This window comes from Vipera berus (genome assembly GCF_964194415.1).
Source record: "Vipera berus genome assembly, chromosome: 8".
In the NCBI taxonomy this organism is placed as follows: Eukaryota; Metazoa; Chordata; class Lepidosauria; order Squamata; family Viperidae; genus Vipera; species Vipera berus.
In genome coordinates this window covers 325,014-349,416 of record NC_138211.1, presented here as the reverse complement: position 1 = coordinate 349,416, position 24,403 = coordinate 325,014, and the positions used below count along the sequence as shown (strand labels likewise).

General features: G+C 50.9%; 3 protein-coding genes across 10 annotated transcripts in view; all 3 read right to left on the bottom strand.

The window, feature by feature from the left end:
• Positions 1 to 228: 228 nt before the first annotated feature.
• On the bottom strand, positions 229 to 3,464 carry TMEM25 (transmembrane protein 25). 4 transcript variants are annotated; one of them, XM_081333379.1, is made up of 8 exons: positions 3,201 to 3,464; positions 2,800 to 3,108; positions 2,413 to 2,703; positions 1,800 to 1,928; positions 1,687 to 1,717; positions 1,375 to 1,469; positions 1,200 to 1,303; positions 229 to 604 (listed from the first exon to the last, which is right to left on the bottom strand). In XM_081333379.1, the coding sequence occupies exons 1-8, from the start codon at positions 3,391 to 3,393 to the stop codon at positions 554 to 556; spliced, it is 1,203 nt and encodes a 400-aa protein (XP_081189505.1). In that variant the 5' UTR covers positions 3,394 to 3,464; the 3' UTR covers positions 229 to 553. The 4 variants fall into 4 exon arrangements, with proteins under 4 accessions (XP_081189505.1, XP_081189504.1, XP_081189503.1 ...); XM_081333378.1 differs by having other exon boundaries at positions 1,200 to 1,280; XM_081333377.1 differs by having other exon boundaries at positions 1,687 to 1,928.
• A 246-nt stretch (positions 3,465 to 3,710) lies between these two features.
• TTC36 (tetratricopeptide repeat domain 36) lies at positions 3,711 to 5,847 on the bottom strand. The gene is given in 4 exon segments (XM_081333381.1): positions 3,711 to 4,013; positions 4,676 to 4,864; positions 5,391 to 5,535; positions 5,537 to 5,847. Coding segments are annotated over 4 exon segments (843 nt in total). The 5' UTR covers positions 5,777 to 5,847; the 3' UTR covers positions 3,711 to 3,744.
• A 537-nt stretch (positions 5,848 to 6,384) lies between these two features.
• KMT2A (lysine methyltransferase 2A) overlaps positions 6,385 to 24,403 on the bottom strand; it is a 39,374-nt gene continuing 21,355 nt past the window's right edge. For 3 of the 5 annotated variants that reach the window (XM_081333717.1, XM_081333719.1, XM_081333718.1), the window contains 20 exons: positions 24,048 to 24,161; positions 23,401 to 23,585; positions 22,589 to 22,762; positions 22,182 to 22,292; positions 21,904 to 21,977; positions 21,470 to 21,666; positions 21,063 to 21,169; positions 20,083 to 20,220; positions 19,413 to 19,571; positions 19,215 to 19,332; positions 19,047 to 19,125; positions 17,985 to 18,145; positions 17,307 to 17,468; positions 12,822 to 16,947; positions 12,402 to 12,470; positions 11,896 to 11,960; positions 11,529 to 11,717; positions 11,342 to 11,416; positions 10,813 to 10,987; positions 10,322 to 10,576 (listed from right to left, as the gene is read on the bottom strand). In XM_081333717.1, coding sequence (XP_081189843.1) covers positions 10,540 to 10,576; positions 10,813 to 10,987; positions 11,342 to 11,416; positions 11,529 to 11,717; positions 11,896 to 11,960; positions 12,402 to 12,470; positions 12,822 to 16,947; positions 17,307 to 17,468; positions 17,985 to 18,145; positions 19,047 to 19,125; positions 19,215 to 19,332; positions 19,413 to 19,571; positions 20,083 to 20,220; positions 21,063 to 21,169; positions 21,470 to 21,666; positions 21,904 to 21,977; positions 22,182 to 22,292; positions 22,589 to 22,762; positions 23,401 to 23,585; positions 24,048 to 24,161 — 6,515 coding nt within the window. In that variant the 3' untranslated portion in view covers positions 10,322 to 10,539. Of the gene's footprint in view, positions 9,437 to 9,574; positions 9,705 to 9,889; positions 9,974 to 10,219; positions 10,577 to 10,808; positions 10,988 to 11,341; positions 11,417 to 11,528; positions 11,718 to 11,895; positions 11,961 to 12,401; positions 12,471 to 12,821; positions 16,948 to 17,306; positions 17,469 to 17,984; positions 18,146 to 19,046; positions 19,126 to 19,214; positions 19,333 to 19,412; positions 19,572 to 20,082; positions 20,221 to 21,062; positions 21,170 to 21,469; positions 21,667 to 21,903; positions 21,978 to 22,181; positions 22,293 to 22,588; positions 22,763 to 23,400; positions 23,586 to 24,047; positions 24,162 to 24,403 lie in introns of those variants that run through there. The other 2 variants (XM_081333720.1, XM_081333716.1) reach the window with 2 other exon arrangements.

The following is a 24,403-nucleotide window of genomic DNA, read 5'->3' as shown; positions in this document are numbered from 1 at the left end:
TTGGGGCCCTTGGGAGCAGAGCAAAGCTATTGTAAGGCTGCCTATGAAACAGGTCCAGCAGCCTGCTCTGCCTTTTAACTGCAACCTATGCCGGCACTTTATGTATGTGCCTGGGTTTATTGGGTTTCTTTTACATCCTGGGGACTGAGAGATTGAGAGTCCTTTTCATAGCAGCCTCACAGCCAAATCCAGGCAGGGGGAAGGAAAGGGCAACACCTTAACCACAGCCATTTATTCTTTAAGCGTAGAAGTTGCAAAGCTACAATCCTAGGCTGAGATGTGCATGGCGATAGCTTTCCAGGTCTGCGGATGGCAAAGGTGAGGGTAGGAAGACAGTCCTCAGGTTGGACGGAGAAGCAGGGCAGCTGCTGGATGCCTATTTTGCTGGAAATGAGTAGAGTGAAAAGGACCCACCCTGTACAGTTCATCCTGTTCCAGGGTTAAAAGCAGAGGTACTCCTGGTCCCCTTTGCCCGCCCTCCTTGTGCCTCTCTTGCTTCTCTGTGCTGGGGATGGACACGGTGACAGACTTCACAGCCAGATTTCATCGCTACTCATACTAGTGGCTCTATAAATATATCCAATGGTAAGAAATTGGCCCAAACCTGCAGAAGCAGAAAAAGAGAATATGGAATTTGGTCCACAGCAGTTACTTTAGCAGGATTTTTGAAAGACTTAGGTTTGTTTGAAACTATCCATGAACATGCAGGATCATCCAACAGAGATGACTTACTTCTAAGTTCTAACCAGATTCAGCTGCAATAAGGAAGCAGGCAGGCATCAGTGGGTACCTTTCACACAGCACCAATGGCAGCTTACTTCCTCTGGTAGCGTGCCTGAAATGCTGGGCGGCAGAAAGGCTGCTCTTGCCCTGCAGGACTGCATTTTGCCAAAGGATCCAGGGTTGCTGGCTAAAACTCTTCTGGAAGAGCCCGCTAGCAAAACAGTCCTAAAATGCTACTTAGGACAGACATTCTTCCAGCTCATCTGACATTTCCCTGGGGTGGTGAGTGCACAGCAGTCTTCTCCAGCACCAGGTGGAGCTGCTCAGAACTCTCTTGAAAAGGGATGCTACAGAATTAGCTGTGTATCACTGAATGCTAACATTTCCTATGTTTCAGAATTAAACCGAGAGGGGCTTGGCGAAATGAATGTAGCTCCTTCCCCACCCCCACCCTACATGGCAGAAGGCTCCGTTACCTTGTTCAGCAAGGACTGGGTGGTTTTGGGGGTCTGAAATAGCATCTTCATCTTGCTCTGCAGGAGCACTATTCGCTCTACCTTTGGAGTAGTAGGAAAGAGGGCTGGAGCAGTGACTCATGCCTTGACATGCCCCCCCCTTTCCCAGTTCCCCCCCCAGATCCTCACCACTCACTTTTTTGTTCTGGCGCAAGATCGTTGAGTTTCAGGTTGGAAGGGAGAGACCTGTTTGCCCGTGTCAGGTGGGCTTCCTTGGGCTGAAGGACATTGCTGTGGAAAATGCGAAGCAATTAGCTCTCGGATCCTTCCAGCTCCCCCTCCCACACACACTTCAAGGCAAGGCCACAGGTTCTTGGGATTTTACTTTGGGGAGATGCTTATGCCACCTGTCAGTGGGTCTGTATAGTGGGTCTGTATAAAGTATTCCCAAAACAGGCTACAGAGCAAACGGGGCTTTTACCCCACTCTAGCAGTCCCAGAAGGTTACCTCAGAGAAGGCTGCGCTGCTGGACCAGGTCCTAAAGAAGAAGAGAAAGGAAGGTGACCCCCCAGCAAGGAGACAGGCCCAGCCCAGGCTGAAAAGGCTTCTCCTGCACCTACCTGACTTTTTGGGCTTCTGGGAAACAGCCCAACTGATTAGCACCCCAAAACTCAGGAGTATCACCAGAGCCACAGCAGCTGCCCCCACAAGGGCCACCAGAGGCAGTTCAAGCTGGGTGGCCAGGAGACCTAGAGAAGCCGGAGATGCTCGTCAGCAGGCTGTGGCCTCACCCTGCTCTCTACTGTGTTGAAATGTGGCCTCATCCAGACAAGCAAGCTGGCCCTCCTCTTGCTGGCTTTCCTTTGCTCAGTGTTGCTCTCTGCAGGAAGGCTGCCCTGTGTCTGGGAAGTAGCCTCAAAGAAATTTTGCCAGGGCAATGCAAGCAGCTGAATGTCTGCCTCCTACAAGCCAAGAGCAGGAAAGGCAGCCTGGGGCCGCAGAAGGCTGCATCCAACTGTTGGGATGCAGGTGGGCCCTGGGTTGGCAAGGAGACAGGCTCCCCTCGGGGCTGTGTGCAGGCAGGTCCCTTTGATGGAAGGAAGGCTTGGATCTGGCATCCATGAAGAGGATGTGTCAGCCAGTTCTTGCTTGGCAGAGGCTGTGGACCTGCCCCAATGCCTGCCCCAGGCCTGTGAGCCCCCGCCTAGGCCTTGCCCCCGCACCCCTACCTACCGGGGAGCGGAACGGAGGAGCTGGCGACGCCCAGGCTGTTGGAGGCTCGGAGGGAGGCGTTCGGGGGCGGGCTGTGCAGCTGCACTCTCACGGTGTGGTTGGCGAGCCAGGGGTAGGTCTGGGCGTCCAGCAGCAGGAAGCGCGAAGCGTTGACCGTCACCTGCCCGTCCTGGTCCACCCAGGTCACGTCGGCCGGCGGGTTGGCTTGGACCAGCACGAAGAGCACCAGCAGGAGGCCGGGCTCGCTCGCCTCGCGGTAATGGGCGTCCACCTTCACGATTTCGGGCTGAACTGCACTCGTACAGAGGGCGGCGCCGTTCAGCCTCCATCCCGCTTCTCCCCTCCGGAGCCCTCTGCGCCCCCCAGCCGCCCTCCCCCCGCGCTCACACTGCACGTTGAGGAAGACCGAGGCGGTGGAGACGCGCCCCGTGGCCGGGTCGGTGGCGTCGCAGTCCAGCCGGTGGTCCACGCGTCGCGCCGTGACCACGAAAGTGCCGCTGCCGCCCTCCCCCAAGGCGTCGCCGGCCGCGGCCAGCACCCCCCCGGATGAGTTCGTCTCCTGCCGCTCCCCGTTGAGGTACCAGGTGAGGTTGGAGGCCGCCGCCAGGCAGGTGAAGGCGCGGCTCTCAGCCTCCCGCAAGCTGCTCACCGAAAGGGCCCGTCCGTCGATCCTGGTCTCCGACGTCGCCACCGCACCTGCGGCGGAGCGGAGCGGAGCGGAGCGGAGGTTACCGGCCGGGGGGGGAACCGTGGTCCGCGGGAGACAAGTGCGCCGCCCGCCACCCTACCTGGTGTGGCGCGCCGCAGCAGGAACGGCAGCAGCAGCGGCGGCAGCAGCAGCAACAGCGCGGGCGGTGAGCTCCCGGGCACCGAGCCGCCTCTCCGGCGCCGGCGGGGGGACAGGAAGGGGCGCCCCGGGCAGAGCAGCCAGCTCTCGGGGAGCGGCGCGCCTCGCGCTGCGGGATCCGGAGCCGCGTCCATCCTGGGCTGCGAGGTGGGAGCGGCTCCTGGAGCACCGCAGGCCGCTCACCTCCAGGATGCGGCAGCTGCGTTTTCAGCCTACCGGCACATTAGAAATCCCGACCTGGATTTCTCGGTCCGAAGGCTCGCGATCCTGCCCAACTACCGCCGCCACCCGCCTTGGGCATCGACTTTCCAGCCGGGCGGTGGCGACCTGAAAAAGCGCTGCCTAGCGGGGCCCTCTTCTGTCCCTCCCTCCGCAGGGGGCTGCTGGCTGGGGACCCGGGCGACAAAAGCAGGCCTTGGTTGGTGGTCTCAAGCCATGGGCTTTATTCAGCTGCCCCCTCGCCCCCCTTCCCCTCCCCACCAGGCTCAGCAGGTCTCCTTCTCCCGCTTCGGGTGAGACTTCCTCATCACCTCTGCCAACATCTGGTTGCAGAGAGCTGCGTAAGGGTTCATCAGCGCCAGCTGCCGGCGGGCAAAGACGCTGCCCAGGGTAGCCGCCTGCTCAAAGCTTCTCCGGGCCGCTTCCTCCTGGCCTTGCAACCTCTGGATCAGCCCGCGTTGCACAAAGCCTTGGCGGGCCACCGGGCCGGCCCCTTTGCTGAGCTTCAGCACTGCCTCCAAGTCTTCCAGAGCCTCTGATGGGATGGAAAAAGAAAGCGTGGCCGAGTTAATTAAATAAACGTTGGGTCAGTGCCTTCTACAAATAGGAAACCTGAGCCTTTCATGGCAGAGGTGGGGCTGCCCTATGGACCCTTGTCCCATTCCCAAAAGGCCAGAGTCCATTCTTGAAAGGCACATGTGGTGGTTGGCCTCATTCTGCTTTTCTGTTTTAGGTCCTCATTAAGTTTTGGTTCCTTTCTTTTTGACCTAATTGTGAATCATATTGTGAGCTGGGTAGCCATATAAATCAGATAAACGATAGAGGGATCTGAAAAGGAACAGGATCAAACAGGGAGTGGAAGCCTAGTTCAGGAGGCGACTGTCCAGCAACCCAGTCACCTGCCGTGTTTGTATGACCTGTTATCCCAATAGATGGGAACCCCTTTGGCAAGGAGACTTTATACTTCTAGAGCAGCTGCTCGCAGTTTTGTTAATAGACCCAACAAAAATTCGAAAATGCTGTACTCAAGATGAAGTGATCCAAGCAGATTCAAAGCGATGGTCTTGCTTTGTGCTTTCAGGCCGAAGCAGATGCCCTGCTTTAGTGCCCTGAGCGACTGAGATTCCTGTCCCAGGCCAAGGACAGCCATGGTCACCAGTGGAGGGAGAGGATGGATGAAGCCCTGAGCGCACTTACTTGCGACATCCCCTTGGAGCCGAAGAGCTTGTGCACGGTTGTTGAAGGCCGAGGCTCGCTCTGGAAGCAGCTGGATGGCTTGGTTAAACATTTCCAGGGCCAGCTCCAGGTCGCCTCCTTCAGCTGCTGCGATTCCCTGGGCCTCCAGATGAGTGGCTTGCCTCAGCAGCTCAGGATCAAAGCCGCCTTCTGTCACCAGTGTGAGAAGCAGTCAGGAAAAAGGGAGCTGGTTCTGGCAACTAATAATCTCGAGAGCCAACTGGTAGCCAGACGCCAATGCTACTCCAGGGACGATGGGTCCCAAGCAACCCCTGAAACCTCAGCTTTGGAAGAGGCAGTTGTAACAGCCAAGCCTTCCCCCACCCGCCTGACAGTTACTTGTCTTTTGAAAGACAGATTGCCCTTCAGTGGGAAGGAAGCAACTTATAGCCTTGCTGCTTTTTGGAAGCATGAACAAAGGTAGCAAGGGCCTGAAAGCAGCCTGCCAATCACCTTCTCCCAATCCGTTTTGGAGAGCGATGGGCAAAAACTCTCCAGCCCACCGTCCCTTTCAGGTGTCTGATTTGAAAATGATTTGTGAGAAATAGGTTGAGGAATCTGTTGTGAGCAGAGATCGGAAGCATCTCCTTGCTTCTGAGAGCTTGCAAAGAAAGAAGCCTCTGAAGTTTATGAAAAACCATCTCCCCCCTTCCCCCCCCCGAAAGTGAATCATCACCTTGGATTGGTTGTTGCTTCTCCTGCCAATCTTCATCAAAGGGAACATTTGGGTGGAAAATAGTTTGCAAAACTGCCTGATCATTGATTGTGGCCATGTTGAAGCCCTGGCGAGTTCTGTGGGGAGAATTGGGCCCCTTCAAAGAGATCTTGAAAGCTCTGGCTGGGGAGGAAGGGGCCGGTCCAGCAGCAGCCAATGGCCACGAGGGAGGAGCTGGGCTGTGCCCGCCAGCCTCCTACAGTGCAGAAGGCGGTGAAGGGCAACTGTTGGGGGTGATCAGGGAGCTGAAGTTGGGGTCCTGGGCCCTTTTCCTGAGCATATTTGCAGAGATGAAATGGGGGAGCCCAGGACTGAGCCCGTAGAGGAGAGGAACAGGGTGACTCCATGTCAGCTCATCTCAGAGAAACCTGCTGAACAGGAAGCGTCAGGCTAGTAGATGAACGATCCGACTCTGGAGGAAGGGGCTTCCTGCTACCGGAATTAAAGAAAGCATTATCTCCCTTGTGGAAAGCAAAGGGAGCCGTTGCGTTGGAGTCAGCATCCATTTCCCTGTCCAAGAGCCTTTGTGTCTGACCAGCCAACTCAAATGGGGGCACATTTAACATGGAAATTGATTCAGCAGGGCTTTTTCTTGGGCACCCTATGAGAAAATGCCGCTGAGGAAAACGAACTGAAAATGGGAAAGGTTCCAGTAGTGGCTGGACTGACTCATTCTCTTGCTCTCTCAGGCGTCAGGATTCTGGAGGAAAGCAGCTGCTGGGGACTTTCACCTTGTTCTCCTTCAAAGAGCTCTGGGGTGGGGGCAGGGAAGTTTGCACATTCACTTGTTTTGGGCATGCAGCATTTGGAGACCCACGGACCTGACCAGCAAAGATACTGGGATACAGAACTGCCTCAGGTGTGGGGAACAAGGCCTTTCTATCATGCAGGTAAGAAGAACACACTGGCATGGGAAAAATCTCAGCCCCAATCACAACCCCATCCTTTGAAGCAATAAACTTGACATGTTTATTAATTAAACTATCACTTAAATAAAAAAGTGCATAGAAAATAAACATGTTTAAAAACTCCTTTTTTTGTACAACTATATACACTTATTTTTACATTCAGTCTTTCAGTCATTTCTTAAAACTATTGAAAGTACTTCCTTCATCCCTGTAACAATGACAGGGGATTAACACTGATGCAGCACAAGCAACACATTTCCTCCTTTTAAAGAAAAAAACAACTAATTTTGGAAGAACACAAGAAAAGAAGAGAAATTGGTTTTACATGATAAGTTGCTTTTTGTATGGATCAGAGCCCTGTTTATGTAGCTTTTGCAAAGTGGCTTGAGACATTTATTCACTACCTGTAGCTATTGCGGACGCTGAATTCCAAGAAACACCACGGGCACAGATCTTGGCGGGAAGGCAAAGCTGCAAGACCTTGTTAAGAGACCAGAAAGCGCACAATGCTGTTGAGGAGCTCCACCAACTGGAATCCAAAAAGAGGCGGAGAGGAGCAAGTTGTACAAGGGTTGACTATTGAACACGGAAGGTCAGGAGCATCCACAGCCAAGTCTCCAGCCTTACTTCTGGGAGATCCGCTTACAGACCAGCTCAGCCTAATGCCCCCCCCCCAGTCTGCAATGGGACCCAGGTCCAGTGGAGGAAGCATCCACTGCCCATGGAGCCCTTGGCATGTTGTTTTTCCTGCCTTTTCAGCAATTGGAACACAACCATTATCTAAAGGGTTAAAGAGAATTCAAAGCCAGGCTTCAAGACACAATGCAGCACGGTATTAGTTCTATAGATACCTTATTTATAGTCATAAAAACTTGCAGGCATGGGGTGGGGGGAGAGCAGGGGATGAACCAGCAGCAACCTGGCCAAATGACATGATTCTGCACACAGGATGAATTTGACTGAAAACCCGGTATTGCTTCACAACAAAGAAGATTCTTGCCCAGCCCTTTGCAGTGACCCGCTTTTCCTTTAAAAAAAAAACTTTAAAGGGTGGACTGACTTAGTATTCTCCAATTTCACGATCTGTCAGTTCTTAGAAAGATACATTCATATTTCCAGGAAGCTGCCCAGTCCAGCCCAGCTTCCTTTTGCTCCCTTCTCTCTGCTGCTCTGGAGAGGCGACCTCTCCCCAGCCTCCCCCTCGGGTGCAGCAGCAGCATTGTGGGGTTCAGAGCAGCCCAAAGCAGCTCTGCTGCTGCTCAGGACAACCAGATTAGTAACAGCAGGAGATGCCTGTGAAGGGGAACCCAACAAAACCTTGCTTGAGCCGAAATTCAGAGCCTGCTCAGAGCATCCTTCAGTGAAAAGGGAGGCCTCTTCTAGCAGCCACGGTGCAGCCCAGCAGCCAAGACGGAAAGAGCAGTTTTAGGCAGCAACTGCCTCCTCCTCCTCTTAACCCCACCTGGCTCGTGCCTCTTTCTCCCAAACCGCCTCATGGGTAGGAAGGTCTGGCTGGCTTGGGACAGCAAAGGTGACGGTCAGGAGCACTGACGTCTCCTTCCAGGAGAGTGGTGGATGGGTTCCTGATAGCAGAAGCCAGGGCTTTGCTCCAAGTGGCTTCGCCAGAGCAGGCCATGATTCTGCTACCTTTTAAGAGATGTGCACAGCTTATCTGGCTTGCCTCCAGAGTAACACGGACCAGGGCACAGCCTGGTGAGAAACTGGACGTTTATTCCTCTGGCCTCAACTGGGGCAGGAGAGGAAGGGGAGGTTAGAGAGAATCCCGGCGGTTTGGCTCACGTCCAGGGAGAGTCGACCATTTGACTGCTGGAGAATGGAAGGCCCACCAAACCCCAAATGTTCTATCCTCTCCTAAAAATGGGAGAGTTCTTCCTCCCTTTCAACTTAAGGGGCAGCCGAAGCAGCACCCAGAATCTCCTTTCCCTCCCGAGGGGGGAATCAGGATGTCCCTGACCCAACCTTGGAAAGATCATCCTATTAAAATAAAACATTCACCCTTAAAATGGATTCTTTTTTAAGTCAAGATGCAACCATGACTGAAAAAATAGTTTCCTAAGTGCTCTTTCCTATGAAGTGCTGCTCATAGAAAAATATACAAAATATATTTACATTTATAAAACTTTTAAATACTAAAATGTAAACAGAACCAAGGAAAATCCAAAGACTTAATTCGAGATGGTGCAACTGAAGGAGGCTGAGAGGAGAGCTATTTCTAGAGGCTTGAAAAGAGACATGGATTTCATGAAGTCCAGGATTCCTCATCTCCTTTGCCAATGCAGCTCCTGGCAGGCTGACCAGCACTCTTCCTTCTCAGGAAACAAGCTGCACTTGGGGTGCTCCAATTCCACTCTGGGGACCACTAAATTTCTGACACAGGGCCGGGATCAGTTGTGAGCGTTCAGCACGAGATGGTTCTCTGGGACAGAAATCCCCCCTCTAAGGGCCTGCCTGTCCACCTGAAAGCTCATCCAAAGAACTAGAACTGCCCAAACTGCTGCCTTGGGATTACTCCCTAGTGGTCACAGGAATCTTCGAGAACCACCGCTCAGCTGCCAGCCCAAGCTGGAACATGAGGGTAGGTCTCACAATCCGCACTTGAGGAGGCAACCAGGTGCCCATGCCGGTTTGGCACAGCCTTGGTTGCTGCAGCTCACATTCCCATTTTCCTAATCCTACAGCACACCAAAGTGCGCCTCGCTCCGAGCAGGCCCTGCCCCGCCAAATCAAGCCAGCACATCTGTGGCTGTGGAGGGCCCCAGCACCCGGCTCTCCTCCGGCCTTGGCTGTGGTCAGCTCAGCTGCTCAGTTGAGGAACCGCCGGCATTTCTTGGCGCCGCAATTGCAGGGCAGCTTGTTGCTGGCATCTTCAATGGGAAACTTGTAGTCGTAAGTGAGCTCTTCACCACGGTAGATCTTGCGCATGGCAAAGATGACAATGTGCTTCTGCCCGTCGATGTGGATGACTCGGGAGTAGCAGTTGGGCTCACAGGAGTGGTTGATGAAGCGCGCTGCGTTCCCATGCATGGTAGCGTCCACGACCTCCGAGTCGTCAATACGGAACATGTAACAGCCGATGCCCTGGGAGACAGAGAACGTGGATGGCGGTGAGATCTCCAAAGGCCATCCAAAGGACCAGATGGGACAGTCCTGCCCAAGCCAGTTCACCTCACCACTCTACAGCCTACAGATCTGGGCAACTGCTGGCCACTCACTCACCTTACTGTCATAATATTTCTCACGTTTGTCAGTTAATATGGAGCGAATGACATTGCCAGCATATTCAATCACCATCTCCCCTCCGTCTATGTTCCTTTTGCAGAACAGGCCCCGTCCGTGGATAGGAGACCTGACAGGATGGCAGAGGACACAAAGCTGACAAGCCTTGCACTGTTCCTGGAGGCATCTGGCAAGTGAGCTGCCTTCAAACATCTCCAAGGTCAAAAATGTCACGAGGTATCCCTGGGCAGATTCCCAAGGTCAGCTGGCCCAGGTTTCTCCTCCTCCCTCTTTTCTGTTAGAACTCTCACTTACCTGTAAACCCCAACTGCCTCCTTGGAGGTCTTCCTCAAGTGTCGGAAGCGCATGGGCATCGGAAGATCCATGCTGGTTGCCCTCCTGAAGACAGATGAGGAAGAGTCTACTTGAGGGTTACGTCTGACATAACCACTGACTTCATCAACCTGAATGCCTGATGCAGCTCCAAATCTCCTACTTGAAGTGTGACGGGACCCTGGTCCCTTGACGAATTTTCTACCATCCATCGTGGCTTACAGCTCAGGTGCAGGAATACAAGCCCCCTCCTCCCATCTACAATGAGTTACAAAAAACTCAGCCAGATAGCTTTCCCCTCTCGCTATGTACCGGGCAGATTTCAGCTGCACCTCCTCTTCCTCCTCATCGTTGGGATTGTACTGTGGGGGCTGGCGATGTTTAGAAGCCAGAAAGTTGAACATGTCAAGACCAGACTTCCTGAAGTGCAAAAGAGAAGCATTACACTTTACACTGACTGCCACAGCACGCTTCCAGAAATTCTCAGGCTCAGACAAGAACAGCAGTAAGACAGGGCTGGCCTGGCCAAAACACCTTATGGCTCACCACTTTGCTCTGGCCTCAAAGAACTGATCTCCCTTTCCCCCCTGTCCCTTGCGCTGCTTGTCTTTGAGATTGCCTGTCTTTCTCCTTTAACTGTTGTGAGCCACTGTGGAAGAGTGTAATTGTCTGAAAAATGGGATAAAATGCAACACATGAAGAACTCTTAAACAAAAAGAGGCAACCAGGAAACAATGCTTTTGGAGGGAAGCATGCCATGCCAACCCCAAATTTTTGAGATGGGGTGTTATTTTATTCTTCCCCCTCTTGCCATGAGGGGCTAAGACTTCTCCTTCAACAGTATTTCAGCAGCAGCAGCAGCAATAGCTTGGGGAGAAAAGGGGAAAGAACACAACTCCACTTGCCTGAGGTGCCCTTCAGCCCTGGCAGAGCCGTGGGGGTTCACAGGAGGCTCCTTGGCCTCCTCTGGTTTGTGGAACCTGAACTTGTAGTTGGAGCAATGCTTGGCTCCACAGAGTTGCTCTATCAGGAACACGACAGCATGGTGGAGAATGCCCAGCATTTGCAGCCCACTCACACCTGGAAAAGGGAGAGGTGGGAAGAGCAGCTGTGGCTCCAACTGAGCAGGGCAAGGTGGATCAGGCTAAGCCCAGCTTTGGAGCAAAGGCCGAAGGGCTGGAGAGGCTGCCTGGCCTTGGAACCCAACCGCTCCTGAAACGGTAGTAGCTAAAGGTAACCTTTTCTGCCCAGTGAGAAGGACCTCAGCCAGCCCAGCACCCAGCCTTGACTCCATGCTCGGCTCCCACCCTCACCACCCAAGCCATTTTGGGAACAGCGCAAGGGCTGTTCTGAACGGGAAGGGAACTGTGTGGGGAGTGCAGCAAACTGAGCCCTTTTCCTTGCCCTCTGGGTTTCCCCTCCAACTGCTGCTACCTGCGAAGGAAAGCTGTTTCAGGCGGGCATTTGACCGAGCTTCTTGAACTTTGTCTGTCAAGGATTTCCAGGCTTCTAAGGTTAAGAGAACAACCAAGGATTTAATAGAAGGAACCATACATCCAACAATGTTGCACAACCCCTTTGATGCAAGGCTCCGGTGCAGCGGGCCGTCTCCTGGGCCTACCTTCAATACTTTCTGCACAGATCTGGAAGCCATCATCACTGGAGATTTCAAAAATCAGTCCTTTCTTGGGCCTCTTTTCTGCAAGGCTCTCTTTCCGTGTTCGCTCCTGCTGCAGCCAGAACATGAGGGGGGAGCTAAAGCTGCCTTCCTCCTCCTCCTCCTCCTCTTCTTCCTCCTCAGCACTGGAATCTGGAGGGAAAAAAGAACTCTTATAACCACTCAGTCACACAAATCACAACAGACCAAACAGGAAATGTTCTAAGAAAAGTTCCCAGAAATTTAACAGCAGTAAAGCAGGATTGTGGTGTACAGACCTCCACGTCCTGCAGGTCTCAGGCAGGGCAGAGGGAGGCCTGTCTTCACATACCTGCATGTTCTAACTCGTTTGAAGTGGACAGCGTTGGCTGCAGTGGTGGGTGAGGGTGTAAATGCCTGTGGAGAAGAGGAAGGTTGGAAAAGGCTGAGAGACCCATTTCAGCTGGGGCCTCGCAGGTCTTCAAAATAACTAAGGTGCCTGCCACCACCTCCGATTAGGTTAATAGTTTGACAGGCACATGCCAAGTTTTGGAAAGTTTTCTGGCAGGCGCCTACGTTTGGCGGGAGAACAGATTTGCAGCAGAAGACCTTTGGCTGCAATGGTCATCCTCTCTTCTGATGTCTCAAGAAGCATCGCCGATTCTATGGTGCTGAACATTCAGCAAATATGGACATTTCTAAAATAAGGACTGGCGCTCTGTTTCCCTGGCTGTTTTGAATTCCCCAATGACACTTTTGGCATGGTCAGAGGCACCAAATCTAAGAATAACTCGGCTAGAAGGCCAGTGGGTGTGAGCATGGCCTTCCTCCCCCCTTAGCCCCAAGGGATCGGCTTACCCTGCTGATTTGTGGGCTGCCTGCAGTATGTCTGTTGCCTCCTCTGATTGCACCCTCAAGGGCTGGGACCTAGAAGACACAGGCAGGCAAAACATAGCTTGGAAGTTGGGCTTACCACAAATCCAGCGACACGGTCACTGAACTATGAGACGCAGGTGACGCTGACTAGGTCGGGGAGAGGCTAGTTGCTAGAGCAAACACTGGCGAAAGCAACGTGGGAGGCTTTGGCGTCTCCCCTTGGGTTCCCTTTGCTTTTAGAACCATGCAGGTGGTCTGAACCAGCCAGTGCCCCCCTCCCCATCCTGTTGATCTGGGACTAGGGCAGGGGGAACTCGCCTCTCGGCCAGCAAGGACCATAGAAGCGCTGAGGGGCTTTGTTGGGAGGGGGAGGGAAGTCAGAGCCACAGCTCTCTCTCTCACCCTCCGCCTGGGTCCTGGGATGCCACCCTCCTGCCTTGTGGTGGAGCGCACTGGCCAGGGAAACTGTTCCAGAATGGAGGCACCCTGGGTTTCTTCCCGGATCCTTTGCTGCCCAAAGGGGTCGGCAATCGCTTGGCTTTTGCTTTGGCCCTGGTGGAGCCCAGCACGGTGGAAGGGGAGCTCCCAGGAGAGGCTGCGGGGGCACGGGGGGCCGGTCTGTTTCGCCCCACGGCTGCCGTGTCCATCAGCTGGGGAAAGTCTGAAAGGGGAGCTGCCTGTGAAGGGGGGAGGTCCAGGTGAGGTGGGGCCGGCCCAGCTTTGCACGCCAGAAGCTGTGCGAGAGGCTCAGCCTGGTAGGAGCTTCCAGGATCAGCAGACATGCCCACGGTCTTCAAGGAAGGCAAGATAGAGATGCTGGTTGCTGCAGTAGTCGTTGCCAGCCCCACAGAGGCAGACTGGGCCAACGATACCTCCTTATGCGACGGGAACATCCTGGAAGCCACTGGCGGCACTGAAGCAGGCTGCTCCGGGAGGCTCAGCCCCTGCCGAGTGGCTTTGATTAACAGGCTGCTGAGGGAGCTCATATCCGAAACGCCTGGCACATCAGAGCCCCCTTGTCCCAACAGGTGGGGTGGGATTGTTGGGCCCGGGGATGGCAGGGGGGCCACATTAAGCTCAGATGGAGGGGAGGCGAGGTGGCCAGATTTTGGCCCAGTTATGCTGGGAGACGCTCCAAGGGCTGCCTCTGCAGCAGCCGTCCCCCCTTCCTGGGGCAACAGAGGTGCCTGCTCAAAGTACATGAGCCCTGGCTTGGAGCGCTTGATCATCCTGGGCGCAGTTCGTGGGCACGCAGCTCCCAGATCAAGCAGGCTGGGTGGGGAGGAGCGAGGAAAGTTCATGGAGGCCAGGTCAGAAGGAGCAGAGGCAGAAGGAGCTAGCTTCTTGGCCCTCCGGGAGTGCAGGCGTGCAATGGACCGCTTCTTCCCGAGGCCGGTGGGAGGGGGGGTGACTGCAGGCCCAATATCTACCCTCGGATTCGCCTCGGGGTCAGGCGGCTGCTGGACCCCAATCAGAAGGCCCGAGGCAGAGCTGCCAAGGGCTGCCGGGAAGCTGCCGCCGCCACTGCCAGAGGAGCTGGCTGAAAAGGAATGCAAGTGCTGCTGCTGATGGGGCATGTGCAGCAAGCCTTTGCTGGCCGCAGGAAAGAGAGGCCTGGCAGAGGGCAAGCCGGGGCTCAGGCCTGCAGCCAGGGCAAGGCTGGCTGTGTCCATTGGGCCAAGCACAGAAGCCCCAGCCTCCATCCCAGCTGGTCCAGAGCTGACAGGAGAAGTCAGCTGAATCTTTTGGGTGATGCCATTGGGCAACGTCTGAAGAACATACAGGGGCTGCATATTCTGGTTGACCACCAAGAGCTTTTCTGCAGCAGTCTTCAGGTGGAGAGGGGCTGTCTGCACAGCGGTGTTTGAGATGGGAGATGGGCCAGGCTTGTCGGGGGCATTTGGCCCATATTTGGGATTCTGGAGCGGAAGAGAGGGAGAAACAGGGAGGCCAGCGGTCCCACTGCTCCCGCCAGACAGATCTTGGCCCGCCCCGAGACCAGCGTCCCTCGGTCCACAGGGCGGGCTGGCCATGTGCTCTGCTTCCAGGTGGCTTTGAGTGAAAGGGTCAGGGGTCAAAGGGCCATCAGGGCTTGGGGCCACTCGTGGGCTTAGCAATGTTGGCTCTGCTTCACCAGAGGAAGCCTTTTCAGTGACCGTTACCCTCTTCTCAGCAGAATCTGAGGAAGGGATAGTTAACCTTGATCTATCCCCTGAGGTGGCCAGGGAAGGTTCTGGAATGACTGCAAGTCTGCCATGGTTCTGACTGGGCACTGCAGGGCTCCGGGTAGTCAAGACCGAGAGATCAGAAGGCAGCTCTAAGGGCAGCTCAAACTGTTCCTCTGCCGAGATTGACGACGAGACGCTGCCGTCTACCGGCTCGGCTGTCGGCAGCGGCTGAGAAAACACTTCAAAAAGACCCATGTCTTTGGCCCGATTGCCGTCAAGGCCCAAACCTTCTCCCAGAGTCAGGAGCTCCGAGGACGACGACTCCGGGCTCTCCCCCAGGGCCTGCATCGAGGGAGTGTTTTTCAGAACAAAGTCCATGATGTCTGAAGGGAGAATGTTCCCACAGTCATCGCTGTTGTTATTGTCGGAGTCGGACTTCAGCAGTTCTGTGCTGAATGTGTCCAGCAGGCTCTTCTCAGAGGGCTCCGGGTTGGCACGAGGACGACGGCCAACAGCTTCTAGGGAGCTCAGCTGAGCTTCCAAAGAATCTTGAGTTTTGACCCGGCAATTCTCCATTTTGGGATCGGCTGTTTTATGACCAATTGAACTCTTGGTCACTTGCATTTTCTCCCCGCTATCTTCACTTCGTTCAAGTTTTAAGCCTTCTGTTCCATTTTCTTTGCCGCTCCTTTTGTTTCCTGAATTGATTTTCCTTGTTGTTACTGTGATGCTTGCATCACTCTCTGTTCCGTCATCCACACCATCCAGCTGAGAGATTTTGGGGAGACTGACCTGTTCCTCTTCACGGAATAGACCATGAGAAGCCATGTGCTCATCTGAGCTTGAGACAACGGTTCGAGTGAAGTTGTAGTAATAGAGGTCTTCTTCGTCTGAAGTGCTGAGATCATCGGCACCGTCCACTTGGCCTTCAGCAGACCGCCTGCCTCTCTTCTTGCCGGTGGAGTTGCTGTAGAAGGGAAGGTCTTCCTCACCGTATGACCTCACGCCATACAAAGGGGTCAGACCAAAAAACATGTTGGATCTGGCGCGTGCACTACGCCGAGGGTATCGCCGCTTGTAGGAGCCTTCTTCCTGTTCTTTTGCTCCATCCTGGATCATCAAGCCACTGTCTTGAACAGGCAGATTTGGATAAGGGGAATCGGTTGGGGCCATTGAGGAGGAAGCAGAATTTTGAGTTTCTGGGACACTACAATCTTTTCCTGAGTGCTCTGGGATGGAAACAGACTGGGACACAGAAGCTGGTGTGCAAACCTTAGGTTGAGATTCTGCATCGTGCTCTCTCTGAACATTTTTGGACTGACTCTCACCTTCCATCTTGAGTGGAGTGAGGGTTACTTTCACTGTGCGCTTTTGTGAATTCTGCAAATCCTTGGAGGTGGCCATTTCACTCTGGAAAGAAGCTTTGGATGTCTCCTGGCCAAGCAGATTATTGTCAGTGAGTTTCTCAACAGCAATGCTGTTATATTGCTGCTGATTAATATGCTCAGATGTCATTGCCCGATGAACAAATTCTGTCTCTGCACATTCCTTGTGGCTACTTGGGAGGACACTTAAACTTCTAAAAAGCTTGCCAGAATGTCTATCTTTTGTCCCCTTCTTCATTTTTTGTCTACTCTCTCTATCCATAGAAGATACTGGATCGTTCATGCAAGGCGATTGATTACTTATTCCTGAAAATGGTGAGATCTTTGCTTCTGGGGCTTCATAAAAGCAATTTTTGTCTGCCTGTGTTAGATGCCGGTCTTGTTCCTTCTTTGGGGGTTTCTGGTGCAACAGTGCAGAAACTACAGATTCTTTGGGAGAAAACAGTCCAGAAGAGGACTCTGGGAACTTCCCTCCCTTGCTTGGGTTTCCTTCTGGGCCAGAGATGTTTTGTCTATGGCAGCCTGCTTTTGAATTCCCACAGGAAGCACTCGGGTCTTGGAGGCTCAGCAGCTTCTCCTTCTCTGACTTGGCAGGAAAGGGCCCTCCAGAAGGCACAGTTTCAAAGGAGAGGGTTCCCTCCGGAAGAGGAGCTCCTCTGCCTCTGCTTGCGATGGCCAGACTGGGAGGGGTAAATGTGTCCTGGAGAGCAACGTGCGAGGCTGCTGGTCCCACAGAATGTTCGGTATGCTTGATGCTCACGTTGTGCTCTGGGACAGGACTCCTGCTGGGTCCCGAAGAGACGATGCTGCGCTGAGCATTCGTAGTCCCGACTCCGGTGGGAGGCAGCATCCAAGACCTCGGTGGCTGTGGAAACAGAGATGCGCTGGGCCTCCGGGAACCGATGCTCCGAAGTCCAGAGGACAACAGAGGATCTCCCACGGTTACAATTTCATGTGTCACCGGGGTGGGGCTTCCTAGGGAGAGATAATTCCTTTAAGAAGAAAAGGGAGCACAACGAATTCCAAAGAAATCCCCAGGGTCAAGCACTTCTTGTCCTTAGCTCAGCTCTACTTTTTCCCTCAGGCAAATCTATCGTGATTCGGGGGCTTTGAAGGTAGAAAGACAGGCTTTGGCTCAAAATAACACAACAGGACTAGGAAAGTAAAGAGAACAAAATTTCTCCCAGGCTTTAAGTTACAATAGGGCTAGTTTAGTCTTATCTGGAAATACTTTTAAGGTATTTAAATGAATTAAATATATGAATATAGTTTTTCAATAAAAAAACATCCCATATTCTAAAGCCGTCACAGAAAAAGAGAGTCCTGAGCCAGACCTGCAGAAGGCAATGGCCTTGAACCAGGAGTTCGCTGGGAAGAAGCCAAACTCAGAGTTCTGATCCGCAGAGCCTTTAAGTTCGGAGGATGTGGAGAAAGATCTGCAGAGGGAGTGTTCAGGTCAGCTGATGCTGCGTGGCCATCTCTGGGTGGAATTTCTGCTGCAGGAGAAAAATAGGACCATCTTTCAATTTGAATTAAACTCAACGTCTATTTGAACAGACTATTTCAAGGGAAAACCCCCAGAAATAAGCATTTCTTCTCAATAACTTATTTTTGCATAGGAAAGGGAAAGAGCCCTCACATCACCATCAACTAAAAGTGAGAACTATACATGTTGGGAGGGATGATTTTATGACTGAACATTTCTCTCTTCTGCTCCAGTAACATTTCTGAGAAATTCCACCTGCCCTTTTGTTCTCCATTAGGCAAAAGACTCAACTCTGAAAGCAGGCATATTTTAAAAGCCAATTTCTAGAGCTAAGGAAGGGGAAGCCACATTGACCACTCAGCCCCTTTCTGCCTTCCTCTGAAGCTAGAAAGAAGTATTTTTGCAGTGGAACCTCTCAGCATTCAATTCAAGAGACCTCTCAAAGGGAACTGCCCAGGCAAGAGAAACAGTTGATCAGAGGCAGCTGCCAGTTTGACATCAAGGACCCTCTTCTGTTGCCCCACACCTGAAAGTGACACTGGGTTGTGAACAATAGTCCGGTTGTCGTCATGTTCCATGGTGCTGTTGATGTCGGAGTCTAGGAGGGGAGGACGGCATTCCATGATCTTGCACGTGTAAACACAACGTTTTCGAGCATCAGTTGTGCTCCAGTAAACTCGGGAGCACCTGAACAAACAGTATATGCATCAGATAAGTGCTGGGACAATAACATAATTTTTCTGGAAATTTTGAAGCCACAGAAAAATGTTGGACATTTTGAAAAAAGAAAACAAAAATAAAATAATTTTAAATTATCTTGTGTCCAGTTTAATTTTCCACAAAATGAATTCATTCAATTTATATTGGATATAAAATTAATTAATGTTATTAGAACAGAATAACTCAACCTCCTTACATTTCAATTACTATATGATGACGTTTCCTGCTCTTTTAAGTTGTGGGTTATGGGAGGTGGAATCTCAAGCAGAGGATTACATGGAGTGTCTAACCTGAGTATTTGGGACAGTCCATTGCCCACCTTTCTTTTGCAACTGCTGCTTGCTCACAACATAGGAATGTGTAGGGAAGACCTTCTGTATGCACATTGTACAAATCATGTACAGGGGAGGAAAGGGATTTAGCATATGGATGCTGTACCTTAAAAGTATTCATTCTAAAGGAAGTTACAAGCAGTCCTCATTTAGCAACTGCCTTGTTTCCAACCATTTGAAATTATGATAGTAATTAGAAAAATTAACTTTACAACTAATCCTTGCATTTACAATCTTTGCAGGTTTGTAAAGCAAAAGAAAGCTCTTTGAAGTAAGATTATAAGATGCCAGTTGTGACTGTGGTCACAAAATGAGAACTATCTTGTATTTCATAATCCAATTAAAAGTGAAGAGTGTAAAATAAGGAAACAACAAAGGGATGAGGAGACAGGATTGTTCTTTTTTTTTTCTTTTCCATCTCTTGCTGGGACCTGGGCCAGCCAACCAGCACTCCCTTGCAGCCCAGTTTCTTCTGACCATTTTGCATTCCCCCCCCCCCCGAAGGAGCTTCTGACACAGGAGCGGCTTTCACTTACTGGTATCCAACTGGAAAGAGCCTGTCTTCGCAATCAGAGAGGTCGTTCAGGATGCCGAGACAGTCAATGCTCATTGACCCTACAGGGAAGTAGAAGAAAGGCTGAGCTACAGGAAAAACAGTGGCGTGAGAGACCATCTATCCCGACTTCACTTCACCAAGGGCTTACCAATCATCACATGGACGTTCTCTGGTTCCAAACCATTCAGAAACTTCCGCCTCAAGCTAATTCCTTCAAAATCCACAAAGACTCTTCTCAGGACCTCAAAGCCATTTTCTGGCACTATCTGCAAACAGACCCACAGTAAGTCATTTGGACAGAAAACAAATAAGGGGCAAGAAGAGAGGCAGGTGGCATAGGACGTACCTCCCCTTTGATCAGATCCTTGTGTCGTGAACAGTACACCTTCTTATCCTCCAAGAAGACACAATTTTTGGCCCGAGAACACATAAAGTGGTAGTTACTGGTGCAAGTGGCCAGGCAGCAGCCGACTGTGGCACCCGACTTCTGGCAGAACTCACATCGCTGCAAGATTGGCATGTTACTCTGATTGTCAAACTGCACAAATACTGTACGGTTAAAATGAATGTTACATACAATATATCAGAGAACTCCTAATTGGTTCTTCTTTCTTGCCCTAGCTGTAAGCAAACAAAGCTACTGGTCCATTTTTTAAAAAACAAATTAAGCCTATATTTAGGGTTACAACTTTGTATTTCACTAATTAAAACATACTGAGCCTCAGTTCAACTGCTTGGGGCAGCTGCCTCTTAACTGCTGAAAGGCACCTTTTCACACCCCAGCCTGGCTGCTAAGAGGAGCCTATTCCACACAATGCAGACTCCTTTTTTGTGTTACTAGCATTAATGAAATAAAATAACACTGAACCAAGTGTTTTTTTTCCAAAAATTCTTTCAGAAGAAACCTTTTTCTTTTCTATAAACACTGATCTGTGATCTCCGTAACTGAAATTGCAATACAAACAAGCTCCCTTGCTCTTGCAGTGGCCAAGGAGAGAGTCACACATCCTACCCACCAGCTGCTTCCCACGAATCACGGCCACGTGCACGTTCTTCAGAGAGCCATCCTCCTCCTCAAACACTTCAGCTGACCACAGGGCACAGTTCACGTGGGTCCACTCATTCTGACCAATATAAAGGAGACGGCCAGCATCCTATGGAAAAGCAAACAGCCCACCAAAGGCATTCGTAGGCAGAAGTCCCACCCTGCTCAGCGAGGAAGAGCTGATAAGCAGGGAGGGTCAGAAAAGGCCCATTATTTTGATATGAATTTTAAGGTCTCAATCCTTTACAATCACTGTTAATGCGCCTTCAGCCTGTGGCAAAATGATTAGCCCAAGACTCCTCTCACATATACAACTGCTAAGCCAGGTGTTCTCCATCCTCAATTTATGCCTATTCGCATTTTTATTTCACCAGGTACCGTAATTTTCCCTAATGTATGCTTTTGCATCTGTTTCTATTGTAACAAAATATCTGAATTTTATCCTGAGATTTTAGCGAATCTCTCCCAGCTCTGAGTTACCTGCAAAGAATGGAACAAATCCTTTAATCACTAACATTTTTCTAGTTATCTTTTTCCAAATAATTTTTGAAAACCAGGCACTGTGAATTCTAGGACTCTCTTCTAGGCATGGAAGCTGGCTAGCTGGATGACTTCGGGCCAGTCATTCTCTCTGTCAAACCCACCTCCAAGATTGTTGCTGTGGTGAAAATGCGAGGCAGGTGTATTAAATATGTTTTGCTGCTTTGAGTTGACCAATTTTATAAGTGGGATAAAAATGTAACAATCTCTTTTATAGCATTATCTGCTAACTGCATTTGGCCAGATTGCTAACCAAAGTCTCAGAGTGATTTAATCAAATGTTTTTAACTGACCAATGATACCACTCTAAGTTAAGTTATGAAGATGACTCGAGATCAGTCTGCCAGGATTAGCTTAAGTAGACAGAGGAAGCACCTCAAGAGGACGGAAATCAGTCTGGCAGCTACTTACATTGCCTCCATCATCACCGTATTTCAGGCAAAGAGAGCACTGCCGGTTGTCCTCCACATCCGGAGGAGGGGAAAGTTCTGGGCTGTCGTCTTGGCTTCTGTCGGGACCTCAAAGCAAATGGAGAGAATTAATTCCCAACAAAGAATATGAGGAAGAAACATGGGACGGGACTAACTATGGGGAGCAATCGACCCAGTAGCAAAGGGTAGAGCAGCAAGAGCTTTTTCAAGCGAAGCAGTCTAAGCAATGACTCAAAGGATTTGGGGAGGGGGAAACGGGATGTATTTCATTCAGGCAGAAAGCAGACCACAAGGCTCCTCTCGCAGGCTCCTCTCTGCCCCCTCAAAGCCCAAAAGCCCATCTTCTGGGAGAACTTCCTACAGAGAAAAGGAGGCTCAGTGTCTCACTGGATAAGGGTGAGGCAGGAAGATGCAGCGGCACGGGCGAGTTTGGCTCTCCTGGCCCTTTGGGTTTTGGAGCTGGAATTATTTTCTTCATCAGAGAGGGCTGCTGCTGAGCACAACGGTTTTCTTCACGTTCCTGCCACTGTGCATAGTTATGGTCAAGGGAGGGGGGCAGGACAGCGTTAGGCAGCATTCCACTGCTAAAAGACAATAAGAGACACGGCCACAAGTTAGATGCAGCTCTCAACTTCCAAAGCCCTCCAGTTAGCTCCCTTCGGAGAAAGAACGATGACAGAGGACTCCCGCTTCTGGCGGTTGACCAAAGTTGCTGCCAGAGAGACTATCTGGAAATCCATGTGATTTCCAAGGGACAACATTAAGGTACCACCTCTGGTTAATGACAAAGAGTGACTTCAGGAAGCAGAGCAATTACTTACTTTGCCGTGACTTTGTTTGGTTCCCAAAATCTTGACTTCTTTACATTGAACCACGGAAAAACTCTTTCCATTTGCTAAAGAGGAAAACCACAATTTGATAAGATTCAGCATTATTTTGCTTGGCATTTACCTTTTAAGAAAACTGCCACGGAGCTCAGCAAATTTATCAGAATGATGAACTTATGACAGGTTTAAAAAGTTTCTTTGGAGAATCAGAGCTGCTCTGGGAACAAGGGCAACACTAACTTTCCTCAAGACAAGGGCAAAATACAGCCTACCCTCATGAAGAAGGACTTCACCACACTGTTGGCCTTCTTGAGTTCTGGCTGCCCTCCATCCGCATTGATAGCTGCTTGGATTATCTTAACAAGATCATCGCTGAACTCCAACTAGATGGGGAAAATAAGAGCCACCTTGCTATGGTCCTTAAGCCAGGCGTCACTACCTGCAGGAACCCTAAACCCTTATGGCATTTTTCATCGGGCAGCTCCCTGGCCCAGCCATTGCTGGAGTCAAGTGGGTGGCCTCCTCTTCACTCACAGGAGGGAAACAGGGCAGCAAGAAATGGCAACAAGATTACAGACTTTGAGTGCAGTGGCACAGCCTATTTTAACTCGGCTTCAATTTTCGCTTCATCCCAGCAGAAGTCCTGAAAGTGAGAGGGGCCAACTGCGCTGAGACCTACCACAGAGGGATAGCCTCCTTGGTCCATCTTCCTTTTCACGCCTTCCAGATCTAGTGGCGGCTGTTCTTCCTGCTTGCCAACCTCTGTAAGTATGGGAGGGTCTGGGCCTTTGGGAGAACTTTGAGAGGGTACACTTTCTTCCGTTTCAGGATTCAAGTCAGGAGGTTTGGCTGCCTGGAGACAGAAGAGGGTAGAATAGTTTCTGAAGAATTTTACAAACAATACGCTAATGCACAACATAGTAATCGAGGGAAGAGAGGTTACTTTCATACATTAAGAAAATTAGTCGCCCTGTCTCTTGGTCAACGGAGTTCTTCCACCTACCTTTCCACACATGCACACGTAGTATATTGATACCTGACACATTTTTAAACCTACAGCTGTTCCAATGAAGCACAATTATCCATTGCATTCAGCTACTTTGGAATAGAAAAACTGGGAATTCTTGCAGGGATTTGCTTGTAGGTGTGTATGTGTGTAGGGGGAAATCAAGAACCACCTCCCAAGACCTGACAGGGCCTTGGAATGCAGTCGTGAGTTCCTAAAAGAGCTCGTTAGGGCAAAGCAGTGTTTGTTCAGGATTCCTCCAACTTTAACTGATACAGGATAATGATTGTCATATGAATTGTGACAGTTAAGATACCAAACCTTCAGTTCTTAGCCCATGACAGTGACTTAAGACTAGTGATGATTAGCTAATTCTGCTGTTTTTCCTAGAAATTCTGCATTTCCAATAACCAACATCTCATAAATAGACTTAGAGAGACAAACAGTTGGTTAGTTAGTTTGAGAAGGAAAAAAGGTAGATGTACCTGTCGATAACGCAGTAAGTGGCTAGTTGTTCTAGAATTCAGTAAGGCTGTCAAAACTTGCTTTAAAGAAAGCTGCAGCTCTTTCTCAAGGGCCAGCCGCCATTCAGGAGGATGCTGTTCTGTGCAATTAATGCAGGTGTAAGCCACGCTCTCGGGAAGGTTGGAGAGGATTTCATACATCTCATCTGAAGGAAGAAATGGTGATGGTTTTATGGGTGCCAGAAGGGTGTGTTTGTGCAGGGCCAGGAAAGAGGGACAGGAGGATAAGGGCTTAACTCAATGCCTGTGATGTCTCAGAATCGGGAGAATGTGGCGCCTGCCAACTCAGCCTTCTTAAGCATGAGGAACGTGCCCTGCTAGACATCTGGAGCGGGAGTATATACAGTCTGCTAGTTTACATAGACTAACCCTTCCCCAAACCATCTCACAGCATTTCCGTTCAGCTTCCAAGATCCAAGGTAAGTGCAATACTTTCTAAAACTGGCTCAGTACACAGCTTGACATGGTTACATTTCTGTTTGCGAGCATTAGAGGAATTTCTGGACACCAATCTTTGCTGCAGGGTCTCTCCACCTTTTTTTAAACCAGAGTGATCTGCAAAAGTAATCTAAGGGTGAAATCTGTTGACCGTAAATACTCTTCCTCACCAGAGAGGTTTTCACATTTGGCATGAACCCAGCGGTCACACTTCCCACACTGCATCATCTTGCTTTCATAGTCGTCGTCATCATAGCATTTGTCACAGAGGGGGCAGAAGTTCCCTGCAAGCAGCAGAAAATGATGAGCTGGGCCCAGGCAGCCTGAGAGTCGGGGCAAAGAAGGGGCTGGGGATGCCTCACAAAGCAAGAATGGCTGCTGGCAAGTACTGTCACTGGCTGACGGGGGAAAACCCTTCTCAGTTCAGTGACTCAGTTGATACAGGTAAAATGGGGGTAATGGTGGCTTCTTAAACAAACCACCGTTAAAACAATGCAAGTCTTAGTGTTATCTATGAAACAAGCAG